General features: G+C 41.6%; 1 protein-coding gene across 1 annotated transcript; it reads left to right on the top strand.

Annotated features, from left to right (window-relative positions):
• The first annotated feature begins 479 nt into the window (after window positions 1-479).
• On the top strand, window positions 480-13507 carry LMOD3 (leiomodin 3). The gene is made up of 4 exons (XM_002924399.4): window positions 480-602; window positions 1051-1374; window positions 3714-5120; window positions 13216-13507. Exons 2-4 carry the CDS (start codon window positions 1081-1083, stop codon window positions 13240-13242), a joined length of 1728 nt encoding a protein of 575 aa, XP_002924445.1. The 5' UTR covers window positions 480-602; window positions 1051-1080; the 3' UTR covers window positions 13243-13507.
• The last annotated feature ends 3398 nt before the right edge of the window (window positions 13508-16905 follow it).

Below are 16905 nucleotides of genomic sequence, written 5' to 3'. Positions count from 1 at the left end.
TTCTTTTACCCCTTATCATACAGATAACAGCATATAATACATACTGTTCTATACTGTTCTGTTGAATAATTCTGTGCACCTGTCATTTCACCCCTATCTACAGTATATCTGTAGGATACATTCCCAAAAGAGGAATTGCTGGGTCAAAAAAATGTGCGTTTGTCATTTAGATAAATATTGTCCTCTGAGAGTATATATATAAAAAAAATCCTCTCATGGTTTCTTCCAGCACTTTAACAGTTTAGGGTTTGTTCCATTTCATTTGTGATCCACTTCAATTTATCCTAGCTTAATGGATACTTAGTAAGAAAAACAAATTATTTAAAATATTAAACTCCTCGCTTATAGTGGAAATTCAAGCTCTAGTTGTCCCCATCTGCTAGATCACAGGATCTAGATGCAAATAAGGACATCTTGCAAAGGTTCAGCTTACGCAGGGAATGAGTAACATAGCCAGACCTCTGCTCTGCTGTGCGCCGGTTTGCTTCCAGTGTCACACTGGAGGGAAGAGGGGAGCCCTGAGAGCTCCAGTTTCACCAGCAAGTGAAGTTTTCCCTTCAGTAGAACTCCAGTCGCTGGGTGGATCTTCTTTCCAAAATCTTGTAAGTTGCTTTAGTGATCTAAATAAAAAGAAGTGGTCTCCCCTGTAGTGTTGGGGTATGTGTGTATGGGCTGCATGCACGCGGGTACAACAGTAAATAGGAAGAGCCCTGATTTTATTACCGTAGAGGTTCTCTAGACCTGTTACTCACCGGCAGACCTCAGCAGCTGCACTGAAATGTCAGATGGATTTGCACAGCTGACTCAAGTTGCCAAAATGAGAGCAGCACGGTACTTTCATAAATTGACCCTATCCAGCCAAGCCCTGCTTAATATAGATACGGCGTGAGCTTAGCTGCAGTCCCCCCTAGCTGCCCAGCACACGCCACTGGGATCCTTATGGGGGAAAATCTCTTCAAGTACTGTGAACCTGGAATGCTTGTTCACTGGGGGAATTCCTTGAGAGTTTTTGATTTTTCTGGGAGTCTTTGATTATTTCTCCTTTTCTAGTAACAGAGAAAAATATAGGAAAAAACAATCATGTCAGAACACAGCAGGAATTCAGATCAAGAAGAACTCTTTGATGAGGAGATTGATGAAGATGCAATCTTGGCCAACTTGTCCCCTGAAGAGCTGAGAAAACTGCAGTCGGAAATGGACGTGATGGCCCCTGACCCCAGGCTTCCTGTAGGAATGATTCAGAAGGATCAGACGGAAAAGCCGCCCACGGGAAACTTTGACCATAAGTCTCTTATGGATTACATGTATTGGCAAAAGGCATCCAGACGCATGCTGGAAGACGAACGTGTCCCTGTCACCTTTGTGCCATCCCAGGTAATCAGGGATTTGTATACATCAGAGAAACGGCTGCCTGGGCCCCAGCGACAGGTGTCCATGGGGCAACTGTCATTTCTCAAGACTTCGTGTTTGGCCTTATTTTGTTGCCACTGCTAGATTAAATCATAGCATTTAATCTGGTGCCAGATTGGAACTTCCTGAAACATTTACATGGTATAACTGGGAAGGAAAAGTGGTAGTTTTCTTGTAAATATCTCTTAAAAAAAATGGCTGTGGGGTTCACTGTATGGGAAAGCCTGGTTCTACAGACGTGATACTTAATGCATTAACTCATAAACTATTACCATTTGTCCTTAACTTCTTTTTTGGAGGCTTTTAAGGCTGCTCTAAAAAGCTGATGAAAGCTCTGTCCCCCTCCTTCTGCTTATACATTCATTGGCAGTATTTCACATACAACTGCAAGGCGTCTGAGCCCTTCTCAAGTCCTGACACATAACCTGCAGTTCAACCAAGTTAAAACAAACAAAAAAAAATTCCATGTTAACACAGTTTATATGATATCAGTAATACATTTAGAAATTGATAGCTATTAAACAGTTGTTGTAAAAGTTCTTTCTGAAATATATTTCTTATATGAACACTAGAATTGTGGTTGAATCTATGAATCTATTGTATATCAGCATACTTTTTTTTGATGTTCCACTTAAAAATGACACAGCCAAAGAAGACCAAGATCCCCGCAGGTAAAGACTCTTTTACTTATGCCTGCTGATACATACAGGTATGTCTTGTCACATTGCTATCACGGGGGCTGTAATTAAGGAAACTTATAAACTGGTTTAAATGTGTACTAAACTTAAGAAATTGCTAGTTTGGTCAGGTTGGAGTTTAAGGTACAATCTGCGGATATTTGGAGTGAATATATTATACAGTTGGAGTAAAACCCAATTCTATCTGAATGCAAATTCCAGAAAAAGAAAAGTGGGTACTTTGAACACTTTGTCGTCCCTTGGTATAATTTAAACAACTTGATGGTTGGCTCCCCCTGCTGGGACAGATGAGAAATGCAGAGGGGAAGGCTTTAAGGTGGTTAGGATGACTGCTGTCAACCGTCACTTCCAACCTACATATGTTGTAAGCAAGAAGAGCAAGTTCTTGCTTGAAAATGCTACACCAGATTTTGAAGTGACACCTGTGAGGTACACATGCGGTATAGGAAAGCACACTAATTGATGGGCAAGAATCTAATAAGCCTCATTGTTTAGAGACTGCCGATTTCCTTTCTAGACTAGGCAATTGTTTCTAAATATCTGTATAATCCCACCCTCTTTTGTAGCTGGCACTGCCCCCTAGACACTTTGTTTCAAAAGAAACTGGACTCACGATCCTGTTCTTGGGGTAGTCAGAGCTGTTGTCATAGAGCCGAGGAGACAAAAAAATCCAAGCCTAGGTCTTTATTATATTTCAGAGTAGCAAAGTGCTCTCATTTCCCCCATAATATGTTATATTTCCAGGGAAAGTTGACATACACATTGTACTAGATTATCAGGTATGCTGGGAATGTAAATTTTGTTTAGGGCAATAAGTAAATTGTGTAACCCAGAAGTATCGAACACAAAAATGCCTATTTGGCTATATATAAAACAAAGACTTCAATGTATTGATAGATAACTCCATGAGGTTTTCAAAGCAAATAATTTTTGGACCACTTCTAGAATTGAACACCATTTTAAAAAACAATACAGAATCCAAAAACAAAATTAGGCTTCATTTTACCATATGGAATGAGATAAACACAACCAAAAAAATGTGTGTTTGTAAGTATCTGTAGTATGACTATAAAAGTTCACCTTTATTTAGATTATATTTGCTTACAAAACTAATATGTGTATTTTGTTTTTAGAAAACACTCAAACACTTTAGAATTACATAATGTAAAAACAAAATCCCCCAAAATGCATCCTTTCTCCAGTTATCTTTTTTTTTTTTTAAGATTTTATTTTTAAAGTAGTCTCTACACCAAAAGTGGGGCTTGAACTCACAACCCTGAGATCAGGAGTCACATGCTGCACTGACTGAGCCCTCCAGGTCCCGCTCCCTTCCCAGTTATACCTTAATGGTTTCCTCTCTTTCTAAGGGAGAACTACTAATTGGGTAAACGTTATAACAGACTTGTTTTTCCTGTATGTTTATAAGCTCTTATATGTTGTATATGTGTTTTTATATATGTATATGCATGCACACACAAATGGAATACTATACACACCATTTATTTGCTTTACTTCCTAGTAAATCTCTTATTTCCCATAGCAACTGCTCTGTTTCCTGTTTCTCCATTGCCACGTGTCCTAACCCTCATCAACCTCTTCTTTTAGGTGGACACTCAAGAGCAGCATGAAGAAGTAGGCAAAAGTAACAAAAATGTGTCTCAGTATTTAAAAGAAAAGCTCAACAATGAAATAGCTGCAAATAAAAGAGAATCAAGGGGCAGCAACAACGTCCAGAAAACTGACGATGCTGATGGTGAAGAAGATGAAGGAGAAGACGAGGATGACGAGGACGAAGATGACGAGGATGAGGATGACGAGGATGAAGATGAGGAAGGAGAAGACGACAGCGAAGAGAGCGTGGAGAAGCCACAAAGAGGAGTGCAAGGTGGGGTAAAGGAGCAGATCAGAAACGGTGAGAGCAGCTGCCCACAAGTAGCTAAGAAGGCATGTGGAGAACAGAAAGACAGACCAGAGGCCCAAGGAAAAAGTGAGAAAAAAATATCAAAATTAGATCCCAAGAAGTTAGCCCTAGATACGAGTTTTCTAAAAGTAAGTGCAAGGCCTTCGGGAAACCAAACAGACCTGGACGGGAGCTTGAGGCGCGTTAGACAGAATGACCCTGACATGAAGGAGCTCAACCTGAACAACATTGAAAACATCCCCAAGGAGATGTTACTGGACTTTGTCAATGCAATGAAGAAAAACAAACACGTCAAAACCTTCAGTTTAGCCAACGTGGGCGCGGATGAGAACGTGGCGTTCGCCTTGGCCAACATGCTGCGGGAAAATAGGAGCATTACCACTCTCAACATCGAGTCCAACTTCATCACAGGTAAAGGAATCGTGGCCATCATGAGGTGCCTCCAGTTCAACGAGACGCTCACCGAACTTCGGTTTCACAATCAAAGACACATGCTGGGCCACCATGCCGAAATGGAAATATCCAGGCTGCTAAAGGCGAACACCACTCTCCTGAAGGTGGGCTACCATTTTGAGCTCCCGGGTCCCAGAATGGTGGTAACCAATCTGCTCACCAGGAATCAGGACAAGCAAAGGCAGAAAAGACAAGAGGAACAAAAGCAGCAGCAGCTCAAGGAGCAGAGGAAGTTGATAGCCATGTTGGAGAACGGGTTGGGGCTGCCACCTGGAATGTGGGAGAGGTTGGGAGGACCCATGCCCGACCCCAGGATGCAGGAGTTCCTCCAGCCTCCTCTTCAGCCTCCCAACCCCCAAGCGGCCCCCTTCGGTCGACAGAATGAAATGAAGCAGCCGTCACAGCCCCCGAAGTACAGGACGGACCCTGACTCCTTCCGAGTGGTGAAGCTAAAGAGGATCCAACGCAAATCTCGGATGCCCGAGGCCAGAGAACCACCGGAGAAGACCAACCTCAAAGATGTCATCAGAACGCTCAAACCGGTGCCGAGAAATAGGCCACCCCCGTTGGTGGAAATGACTCCCAGAGATCAGCTCTTGAATGACATTCGTCACAGCAACGTCGCCTATCTTAAGCCCGTAAGTAGAGGGATGGAGAAACGGTGAACAAGCCCCAGTCGGTGTGGCTCACCTCTACCCCCTGCTCATTTTAACACAAGGAGGGTCTCACTAGTGGTGACTAACTGCAGGAAGCACTTACCAGGGGACCGAAATTACTAGTTATCCCCTAGGACATGCATCCATCTAGACAGCTTTTAACAATAATATTCACAGCTAATGTTTATTAAGCACTTACTATAGGCCAGATGCATTGTATGAATTAACTCATCATCGTAACAACCCTAGGAGGTAAGTACTATTCTCCCCATTTTATAAAAGAGAAACTGAGGCTTAGGGAAGTTCAATACCATGTATGGGAGATAGAGCTAGAAAGCGGTAGAGTTGACACTGAAATTCAGCTCCGGGTCCAGGGTCAAGCGTTTATTCGCCCCGGCCACAGAGCTGACCTCCAGAGATCTCGAGGAACCTCCTACAGGAATAAGTAAGGATGAAGCCTAAATTAGGCCCATCGTTTGGAAATAACTGAGTGCTTCCAAAATGTTTGAAAATAGTTGGTTCTTTTTTAGTAAATGAAGAGAGACTACCTGTCATTGCATTTATATACTCTTTACTTTTTAGGTGGCCAGACAAATGGTAAACTTCAGGTTAGCATCACCGTGAATTAATGGAGTTTTGACTATTATTTCACTTTTAATGTTTATAGTGATTCATGAATAACTGCTGCTGATACGTGAAAATGTGTTATTCCTTGGAGGTGAAGTTGAAGAAATAGGTTTTTTGGGTTGTTTTTTTTTTTTTTTTTGCCATTACTATGATAGAATTTATGGAATCTGAAAGGTGTAAGTCCAAAGGTCACAGGTAGTTGATAATGAACTGTATTGTTTTAATACAGTTATTTTACCTAGTGTAAAATTTAGCCAAAATAGTTCATCTATTATTTCATCATAGGCAGTCACAATTTCTTCAAGATGTGTTATATAGATGTATGTCCCTTATTTCCATCTCCTGGTAATGCAGAATTGACAGCATTCCCTTCTTCTAAATCAAAGATGACTTTCCACCGTGTTGTAGAGGGATTCTAATTCTTCCTAGGGTAGAAGCCAGGGTGAGAACACTAGAGGTCCCCTGAGGTCAGGCAAGAGTTCTTTGCCTGCCCTTGGGTACTACAGCAAGACTTTCTGCACCTGCTCTTCTCCAGGCAGCCAGACCCCTGTACGGGGATGGATTGGGGTGTTGATTTGAGAGAAACTAGCTCTGTCACTCTGTAACCAGTCATTGGTAAAGTACATCCAAGCTGCCTGGGAGGCTGTACCATCAGAAAATAACAGTCTGAAAAGACTGAAGAGGAGTCTTTTTTTTTTTTTTTTAATCCATTTTTTAGGGGAGGGGGGCAGAGGGAGAAGGAGAGAGAGAATCTTAAGTAGGCTCCATGCCCAGTGCAGAGCCCGATGCTGGGCTCGATCTCATGATCCTGAGATCGTAAGTCAGACATGTGGGACGCCTGGGTGAATCAAGAGTCAGACACATGCGGTGCCTGGGTGGCTCAGTCTGTTAAGCGTCTGCCTTTGGCTCAGGTCATGATCCCAGGGTCCTGGGATTGAGACCTTCATGAGGCTCCTTGTTCACCAGGGAGCCCGCCCTGCTTCTCCCTCTCCCTCTCCTCCACCCTCTTCAGTGTGCACGCTCTCACTCTCTCTCTTTCTCTCAAATAAATAAAATCTTAAAAAAAAAAAAAAAGAGTCGGACACTTAACCAACTGAACCACCCAGGTGCCCCAAGAGAACAAGAGAAGTCTTTTTAAAATCTACATTAGAGGGGCGCCTGGGTGGCACGGCGGTTAAGCGTCTGCCTTCGGCTCAGGGCGTGATCCTGGCGTTATGGGATCGAGCCCCACGTCAGGCTCCTCTGCTGGGAGCCTGCTTCTTCCTCTCCCACTCCCCCTGCTTGTGTTCCCTCTCTCGCTGGCTGTCTCTATCTCTGTCGAATAAATAAATAAAATCTTTTTAAAAAATAAAAAAAATAAAATAAAATCTACATTAGAGGTGGCCTGTGGATTCAGAGTGGAAGAGAGAATGAAGTTCAGATGATTATCTGACCCAATTCCCTGCCTTCCGGGGGAGTGTTCTTCTGAGCAATCTGCTTCTCCTGGAGTCTGTTTCATTCTACCCACTCACGTATTCGTTAATGCAGCACATACGTGCGTAGTGCACCGGCGTGTCAAGTACTGTCAGAGGGACAGGGCTACAGCTGTAAATACGACAGGCACAGGCTTGACCTCACGGAACTTACGGTCTTGGTTTTGTAATTTCCACAGTCAGGACACTCTGCCTTTTATTTTAGTCAATTGAGAACACTTCAACTTTGAGTCCAGATTCTAGGACAAAAACCATGAAAATAAATTCCATGAAGATAACTACAAAAATGCAACCCCTGGCGAGTGGCTACCTTTTCTATTTTCAGTTAGTTCCAAACTGCTATCCATTTCAAGCTGTATTTTGTTTGTACTTAATGTCCACTAAGAAAGAAAAACTTCAAAGCAAACTCTGACATGATTTTTTGAATGATGGTCTCTCATATCAGCCTCTGCTTTGAAATGTCTTTTATCTGTTCCAAGGGATTGGCAATTTCTCCTGCTTTCACCTACCTGGCCTGTGAGAGGCAACTCTTTGCATGTGCCTAAGATAGAGACTGTCACACAACTTCATCCTCGTAGTCCTGCAGGGTGCTCTGCAAAAAAAAATTAAAAACATATATATATACATATGAAAATGCATCATCCCACTGACCAAAATTGACTCCACTAATGTCCCTTTGCTCCGCACTGATCAAATTGTGAGCCTTGCTACATACACAATAAATTTGTGCTCTCATGCTGAATCATATAGTGTGATCTTTCTAGAAGATAGTCTTTTTATTTTGAAGTCATTTTAGACTTGCAGAAGTTCAAAAATAATACAAAAAAATTGTTATGTACCCATCACATTTTGTCAAGTTGGTTTTGTCGTTCTTCAAAAAGCTCCTGTAAATGGCAACACATCTGCGTGTGTAGTTAATGGAAACGCTGATAGTGTGGAAGGCTGTGGTGTGTTTGTGCTTGAGTCTGCAGTCAACTGTTGTAAAGCACCACGGACTGTAAGGTGCTTTCTGATTTTGGGGCTGTGGAAATGTCACAAAATGTGCCTCTTAGACTGAGTGAAATATTGAAAACGCCATTGGTGGTGATTTCGCAAAATCCCAGCAGAAAGGAATATTCTTAGCCTGTCAAATGAGACCTAACAGCACTGACTTTGGAAAAGTGAAACTAAAGGTTTTTAGGTTTTTCTCCCCCCTCTTGCGCTGGTGGACAGAGATGCCCTCCAAACCCCTGGGTTTTCAAGTATGAGGTTGGAATTAAAGCATAATTTGAAATGTGATTTTTTAAAACATTTTTTTAAATTTAAATTTAATTAACTAACATATAATGTATTATTGGTTTCAGAGATACAGGCCTGTGATTCATCAGTCTTATATAACACCCAGTGCTCATTACATCAAGCGCTCTCCTTAATGCCCATCACCCTGTTACCCCATCCCCCCACCCCTCCCCCTCCAGCAACCCTGTTTGTTGTTGCCTATGATTGAGTCTCTTATGTTTTGTCTCCCTCACTGATTTCCTCTTGTTTTACTTTTTCCTCTCTTCCTCTATGCTCTGTTTTGTTTCTTAAATTCCACACATCAGTGAGATCGTATGGTATTTGTTTTTCTCTGACTGACTTATTTCGCTTAGCATAACACCCTCTAGTTCTATCGACATCATTGCAAATGGCAAGATTTCATTTTTGTTGAGATTTTTGTTTTTAACTGAGGCTCCTACCTGGAATCTTGACTGTCCAAAAACACACTTACAAATTATTTCATCTTAGTCTTGTTTTCCTTTTTAAGTTTTCTATTTTCCTCTCATAGACTTGGAAATAGTATTTTTGCATTTGCAAAACATATCCAATCAAGCAGTCCGTTTATATTTTTTAATTGTATTTTTTCATTTCAATGCCTGTTCTCTCCCCACGTCATGCTCTGGGCATGGGATCCTTGAAATGAAGTTGATAGCAAAGAATAAAGGAAAATCTGTACACTTGCTTCGCTTCAATGCTACCTCTCCCAAGACGCTGCCCACTTACTCCGTTTGAGAGAGATGTATTCTGTGGGCCAAGTATGGAGAACTGGCAGGCCATCAGCCCAATCTGCAGGCCTGTAGAGTTTGGCTTGGATGTTGTTGTGAAAATTTTAAAATATCACCTAATAACATTTAGATATCTGGCACCACTTGAAACATCAGAGCTGGCCACAATGGGCTTGCATTTGTATGGCACTCATCAGCTGGCTCTGGCATTGGCTTCTCCATTGAGCTAGGTAATGGACTCTCCAGTTTCTCTCAGTCTCCACCATGCCCTAATGGCCAACACCTGGCCTGTTTCACTCGTTTACATTACTTATTTGGCTCCTGTAGAATTTTTTAGTTTGTTTTGTTCTTGTTTTTAGGTGTGTTTTAAACTCTCTGTCTTGTCTAACAAAGTGAATTCATTTGATAATCACGAATTCATTTCCTGGTAAGCTAATAACTGAGTCATTCTGAGGCTTACCCCTCCCTGGCAAATGTATGATTTCCTTTTATCTTGAAAAATTTTAACATTCACTCAATTTCACTTTCGGCTCACCTATGTTTATCTGGATTGCTTCCACTCAGTTGCCTAAAAGCACAGCTAAATTTCTCCTTTGGAAAGACTTCAGTTTAATAATATTAAAAGCAGCCTTAGTTAGCCAAGGACTCCATGACATATCGGCAGTTGTTACGATTATGAAATGGGACATTATAGACTCAAGTCTTCATCTCCACCTCTAGCCATTTCTTCTTTGCCTCATTAACAAGATCTTCTTTCTGTTTAGGATTTCCGGATTCTGTACTTTCGCAATTTCCTTCTCTCTCCCATTTTATCTTCTCCCTTTGTTTCAGTTGTCACGTAATCTAGGACACTCCCCGTATCTCTCTTTCGGGCCGAGATCACTGAGGTTTTCTTAGCACCTTCGTGCAGTCTTTCCCCAGCCAACCTCTTGAGTTGACGTCTACTTGTGTTTCTGGTTGCCTCTGTTCATTGTTCTTTCCCTTCTCTCACGCATTCAGGTCTAAAGCCCCAGAGTTGTCTTCAACAACTTTTTTCCCCTGCCCTGTTTTTTTGTTCCTTATTTTATTTGTTCCATCAGTTCCTTATGAAGGAAGTCTCCATGGGGAAGAGCTATGTAACATTTCAAACTCCTCCCGAAAGAGCAGAGCACAGGTTGACCAGAATTACACAGCGTAAGAACTGCCTTTTCCTAATACCCAGTGGGAAAAAGAGTTTATGGTGTACCACGTTTCTGAAGTCTGTGACAGTGATTCTTAAATTTTAGCATGCATCAGAATCACCTGGAAGGCTGAGTACAGATTCCCGGATCCATCTCTAGAGTTCCTGATTCAATAGGTTTTGGACGGTGCCTGAGAATTTGCATTTCTCTCCAGATCCTTGGTGATGCTGACACTGCTTATGTGGACACCACATGGACAGCCATAACCCTGTGACAGCCACAGCAAACCACATCCCCTGATGTATCCCCCTGAACGGCCTTCTTTTCTTGCCTCCGTACCCTCTGCTTGAATGCCCTTAGTTCTATTTCTATCTGTTGAAAGCTATCCAAACAGGCTTGGCTCAAATAGGACTTCTTACAGCAAAAGAAACCAAACAAATCATCAGTAGTGAATACGCTCCCTTTGTATTTCCACAACCCTTCATCGGTACCCCTCTTAGAGCATCTCCCACATTCTGCTTCAGGTTGAGCGCCCTTATGGGTACAGTGTGGGTCTCCTGATAGATTCTGAATTCCTCAGAGTAGGCCTTTCTCCTCTCTTCCTGGACACCCACCGAGGTGTTGACTGAGAGTAGCAATTCAACTTGACATGCCCAGTGAACTAGCCCCTGCTGAGATGGCTCTTCTCTTCCTGCCCTGGTCTCTGTGAGTGTATGTATATGCGTGCCCTGTGTAAGGCTAGCCACACATGCTTTTCTGAAACTAATTTTAACCAACATGAAGGGGGAACGGGGCCCTCTAACAATACGGCAAGCTGATTCTCATGTATTTGTAAGTTTTATGTAACATTGAGGTTAGCTCTCTTTTCCTTTCTAATTTCTGTCTTTCGTGTTCTGCTTAAAATGGCTTCTTCTGAAGTTTCCTAAAATATTTGCCTATCTTTTATTGCTGCTTTTATAGTTTATGGGTTTTTTTTTTTAAGATTTTATTTATTTATTTGACAGAGACAGAGACAGCCAGCGAGAGAGGGAACACAAGCAGAGGGAGTGGGAGAGGAAGAAGCAGGCTTCCAGCAGAGGAGCCTGATGTGGGGCTTGATCCCAGAACGCTGGGATCACGCCCTGAGCCGAAGGCAGACGCTTAACTGCTGTGCCACCCAGGCGCCCCTATAGTTTATGGTTTTAAAAAAAATATTCTATAATACAGATGAATTAAATGGTTAAATTTAGAAGTAAGTAGGGAGCAAGAAACCCACTTTGTTATTTCTTTTCCAAATAGCTGACCAACAATAGCTAACCAGAGATTCTTTTTCAAAGTGATCTGAATTGCGAGCTTGGTTATATTTTGAATATGTCTGTGTGTATCTGGGTTTACTATGTTGAGTCAGTGCTGCATTTTGCTTTTTAAAATATTTCTCTTAATTTGGATCCCTCCCCTGCATATAAACATATACGTGGAATAGCATTATGTGAAATGCTTTTTTTCCATTCAACAATAGAAAGAACATAGTTTTAATTATTTGTTGCGGTATTGTGGTTATTTTAACTACCTGGCATTGTATTTTGGGGTCACTGGTGTTCGTCACTGTCGGTGTTCTCCATGGTTGAGCCCTACAAAAGTGCAGTCACAACCCTCCCATCCTGAAAGTCTGGCACTAGGACAGAGAGGGACCAAAGCACGTGGAGAACCCCTTGGTTTGAAGGCTGGGCAGGCAGCAGTAACACATCAGAAGTCTCCCTGGTGGGCAGGATATTGGGAAATCTTTCCAGCCGAAGGCTGTGAGCAGAGAACCGGCTGCAGGAGGGGCCGTAACAGATGGCCAAAATGGCTCATCCCGTTGGCAGGTGGATATGGGGAACAGGAGGAGAAAAATTCTTAGTCATTATTATACAAACTCTGAGTGTCCTCTCTACTTCTTCAGTGTCCTCTGGAAGGTTCCTGCATGATGGATAAGTCACTCTCCTAAGATGTAACACCACTTGAAACTGTTGAAGAACTTGCCTGATCTTTAAGTTGTTTTTATGAAACAGACCTGAAAGTTGATGGGCAGGCGGACTTAGGCTACTCTTTTGTAATTTTTTTTTTTTTTGCCCTTGGGGCTTCTCCAAATACTTTGTTTTTAAAATTTAAGTGAGCTTCAAATTAGGAATGTACTTCAAAAAGAAAGGCCAGTTTATAAAAGAACATGTATTTTATACTCTTGTGGCGTTATTTTTTGTGGTTAAGGGTTGGGTATTGAAATCAGGCAGATTTCAGTGGATTCAAATCCTGCTCTGGCACTAACTAGCTGTGTGGGAAATCCCTTCTCCTCTCTGAGCCTGTCCCCTCTCTACAGGGCTATCGTAGAATAAAATGAGAAAATGTTTTTGAAGTGTGGTGTTGCTTACTAACTTGTTTTATATCATATAATCCTTAAAATAGCCTTGTCCGTTAGACACATACTGTTACTGTCATTTTACAGCTGAGACAACTGACGCCCAGCAACATACAGCTAGTAACACTAGAACCAGGATTTGAACCGGGCAGACTGCAGCGTCTGCCCTTTTGTTGTTACAATATGCTTCACCATGTGCTTAAAGCCCTTAGATCAGTTGCTGGCAGCACTGGCCGCCCCAGGAATGGTGGATGTGGTTGTTACCGCTGTTCTGTTATGCTTTGGGGAGGCTCTCTGGCTCAAATTCCTCATCCATTCTCAACTTCTGAGGCATGTAAGTTTTGTCATTTTTGCTACCAAACTCTTGAATTTCCAGGATTAATATTTTTTCCCCTTTTCTTCAACTACTCCTGTCCACAGGTGCAACTGCCAAAAGAACTGGCATAAGTGGCAACAGAATAATCTAGAAGAACAAGGAATTGAGACAATGACTTGGGTCAGAGCTTGGAGACCGTCTCAGCAGCATACTTCTGGAGCCAGGTGGTGGAACTGGGAACAAGGCTGGCATCTGATGGGAGTATATTGTAAAGGCAGAGGCAAAATAAGGGGCTGACAAGGAAGGGGGAAAGAGATAAAAAATTACTATTCTGGGACAACATTTTCTACTTCCGATCTGTTTGAGTGACTTAGGTAAAATCTAGTCGTGCTTCAAGCAGCAGAAGTTTAAAAAGAAAAATGTTTTCCCCCATAAATGTTTGGTTTACTATTGCTTTCTTCTGGTAAATAACAATAAACACTATAGACGTGTTATAATGTCTTTCCTCTATCTCCTGCTGTAATTCATGGCACAGTATCGGGAACACATTGTGTGTCACTCTGTGGAAATGTGAGGGGTGCACTGGGCTCCAGGCCCCACTGATGCTCTGCAATGGAAGAACTGTTCGTTAGCTCTTCTCTGGAGAAGCAGCTGGGATTTTCAGTCTCCAACCGTTTAGCTTGCTCTCCTGGCCGTTCCCCTGGTGCGTTGTACTTCGGAAAGGGGTATGTATCTGTGAGGAGCAGAGCAAGGAGGCGTAGGACAAGGAGAGCACAGTGTTTGCAGGAAAAGTCCTGGGAAAAACAAACCCTGCAGGGATATATACACATATATATGTATCTCCTTCTCTGTTTCCATGTAGAGGGGGACAAAGGCAGAGAGCATGTTGGTTTCATTTAAAAATTTTTTTGTATAAATAAGGTAGTTAATGACAAGTTTTTAGTTTTAGCTAACTAATATATATATATATATATTAGTTATATATATGTTTAGTTTTATATATATATGTTTAGTTTTAGCTAATATATATATATTAGTTATATATATATATGTTTAGTTTGTGACTCAATTTGATCTTGTGAGTCTCCTCAAAAATCTTCTAAAGGAAACTTGCTATAGGATTAAACTTAAATTCCTTAACGTATTATTCGAGGTCCTCCATCATCTGTTCCCAATTTAGTAATTCAGTCTGCTTTGCCACAGACTCTTTATACTTCTCTAGATAAGACATCCTCATACGCACCGTGTGCCTTGCTCTCGTTGACCCTTTTTTATTTTTATTTTATTTTATTTTTATTTATTTTTTAAAGATTTTATTTATTTATTTGACAGAGAGACAGCCAGGTAGAGAGGGAACACAAGTAGGGGGAGTGGGAGAGGAAGAAGCAGGCTTTCAGTGGAGGAGCCTGATGCGGGGCTCAATCCCAGAACGCCAGGATCACGCCCTGAGCCGAAGGCAGACGCTTAACCACTGTGCTACCCAGGCGCCCCTCTCGTTGACCCTTCAGTAGAACACCTTCCAAAACACCTCCCTTCTGCTCTCCGTTACCAAAGTCCTACCCCATCTTTAAAGCCTGGGTCAGGTCCTAACCCTCCATAAAGATCTTCCAAACAACTCCAACCCCAGTGGTCTTTCCTCTTTCCAAGTTCCTAGAGCCCTTAATTATCCATTAGAGTCACTAGATGCCTAGAATCTGAAATTGTGTATAGACGTAGCACAAACATTAGAAATCAGGAGATCACACATTGGTGCCTTTTCTGTCTTCTCTACCCGAGTGAATAGTTGGCACCTGCTTTCTTTCTCCTTTTATATAATCATAGGTAGTACATTACAAGCAAAACAGGCTAGCAGAGAATAGACTCAATGGAGAAAGGCAAAAAATACATTATTTAGAAGGACAAGTCATGGGAAAGAAATAGGGTGTTTCCATTTCTTCAAGAATATTTTAGTGTGTAGTAAAGTATCCAGATTTGAATACCTATAGTTTCAATCAGGTAACTGATTTTACAATAGCCCATGGCTGAGCGGATTTTTCCTCCTGTGTTACTGTTTCTGTAAAACATCCTTGCGTGCCAAGCAGGATAGTTAAGAAAGCGCTGCTGTAGCATTGTCCACAATAGCTAAATCGTGGAAGGAGCCGAGATGCCCTTCAACAGATGACTGGATTAAGAAGCTGTGGTCCATATATACAATGGAATATTACTCAGCTATCAGAAAGAACGAATTCTCAACATTTGCTGCAACATGGACGGCACTGGAGGAGATAATGCTAAGTGAAATAAGTCAAGCAGAGAAAAACAATTATCATAGGATTTCTCTCATCTATGGAACATAAGAACTAGGAAGATCGGTAGGGGAAGAAAGGGATAAAGAAAGGGGGGGTAATCGGAAGGGGGAATGAAACATGAGAGAATATGGACTCTGAGAAACAAACTGAGGGCTTCAGAGGGGAGGGGGGTGGGGGAATGGGATAGACTGGTGATGGGTAGTAAGGAGGGCACGTATTGCATGGTGCACTGGGTGTTATACACAACTAATGAATCATCGAACTTTACATCGGAAACCAGGGATGTACTGTATGGTGACTAACATAATAAAAAAACATTAAAAAAAAACGCTGCTGTAAATGAACTAAGTGTCTAGCATATTCTACATTGAGAGGCTAACCGCTGATGGGACATAGTGCTCTAAACATGTCGAAAAGCCTACTATATGTTAGTAGTTGAAGTTCTTGAAAGCCCTTCTGCGCTTACTTATATAGCCACAGTATTAATAAAGTCAGGAATTTCTAAAAAGTGCTAATAGTCCTAAAAGAGGGCTTTAATTTTAGATGAGCAAAGAGAAAAGTTGATCCAAATTTATAGCTTACTTCTTCACTACAGATTTTTGTCAAGAGACAGGTGAAGCAGCTTACTTATGCTTTTTCCATCTACCCACTCCTACCCTAAAAATGTTAGTTGAAGATTTTAAGGTGTTTTTAAATTTTTTTTTACAATTTTATTTTTACGTAATGTCTACACCCAATATGGGGCTTGAACTCACAACCCTGAGATCAAGAGCCACACGCTCTACTGACCGAGCCAGCCAGGCGCCCCTTAACTTGTTTTTATAATGCAATAATTTACAGCTCTTACATGCTAAATTTTTATATTATTTTCCTTCCAGAACTGACCACCAACCATTAGTAATATAATGAGTATATTTTTTCTTTGTCACTTTTTCCAAATAGATTGTATTCAGTCCACAGAATTAAGGTAGAAAATGGAAAGGGCTCAAATATGTCAGGTTTAAAAAAGGATCCCATTAGAATTCAATTTTATTCTGGCTGGAAATTAATAAAGTATTAAAGTATTATTAAACAGTACCATAGTTTCCCCCACCCCTTATCCAGTGGGGATATGTTCCAAGAACCCCAGTGGATGCCTGAAACCACAGACAGTACTGAACCCCCTACATATACACTGTTTTTTCCTGTACGCGTCTACGACAAAGCTTGACTTATAAATTAGGCACAGAGATTAACAACAAGAACTAATAATAGGCTAGAACAATAATAATATGCTGTAATAAAAGTTATGTGAATGTGGTCTCTCAAAATTATCTTGTACGTACTCACCCTTCCTCTGTGATGGTGTGAAATGAGAAAAATGCCTCCTGTGGAGATGAAATGAGGGGAATGGCGTGGGCATTGTGATGTAGTGTTTGTCTACCCTTGACCCCCTGATGACGTGTCAGAAGGAGGATCATCTGCGTCTGGACCGAGGCTGACTGCAGGTCACTGAAACCATGGAAA

Source organism: Ailuropoda melanoleuca, chromosome 4, assembly GCF_002007445.2.
Source record: "Ailuropoda melanoleuca isolate Jingjing chromosome 4, ASM200744v2, whole genome shotgun sequence".
NCBI classification, from domain to species: domain Eukaryota; kingdom Metazoa; phylum Chordata; class Mammalia; order Carnivora; family Ursidae; genus Ailuropoda; species Ailuropoda melanoleuca.
Note: the sequence above shows the minus strand (reverse complement) of the source record. Positions and strands in the feature narration are given on the sequence as shown.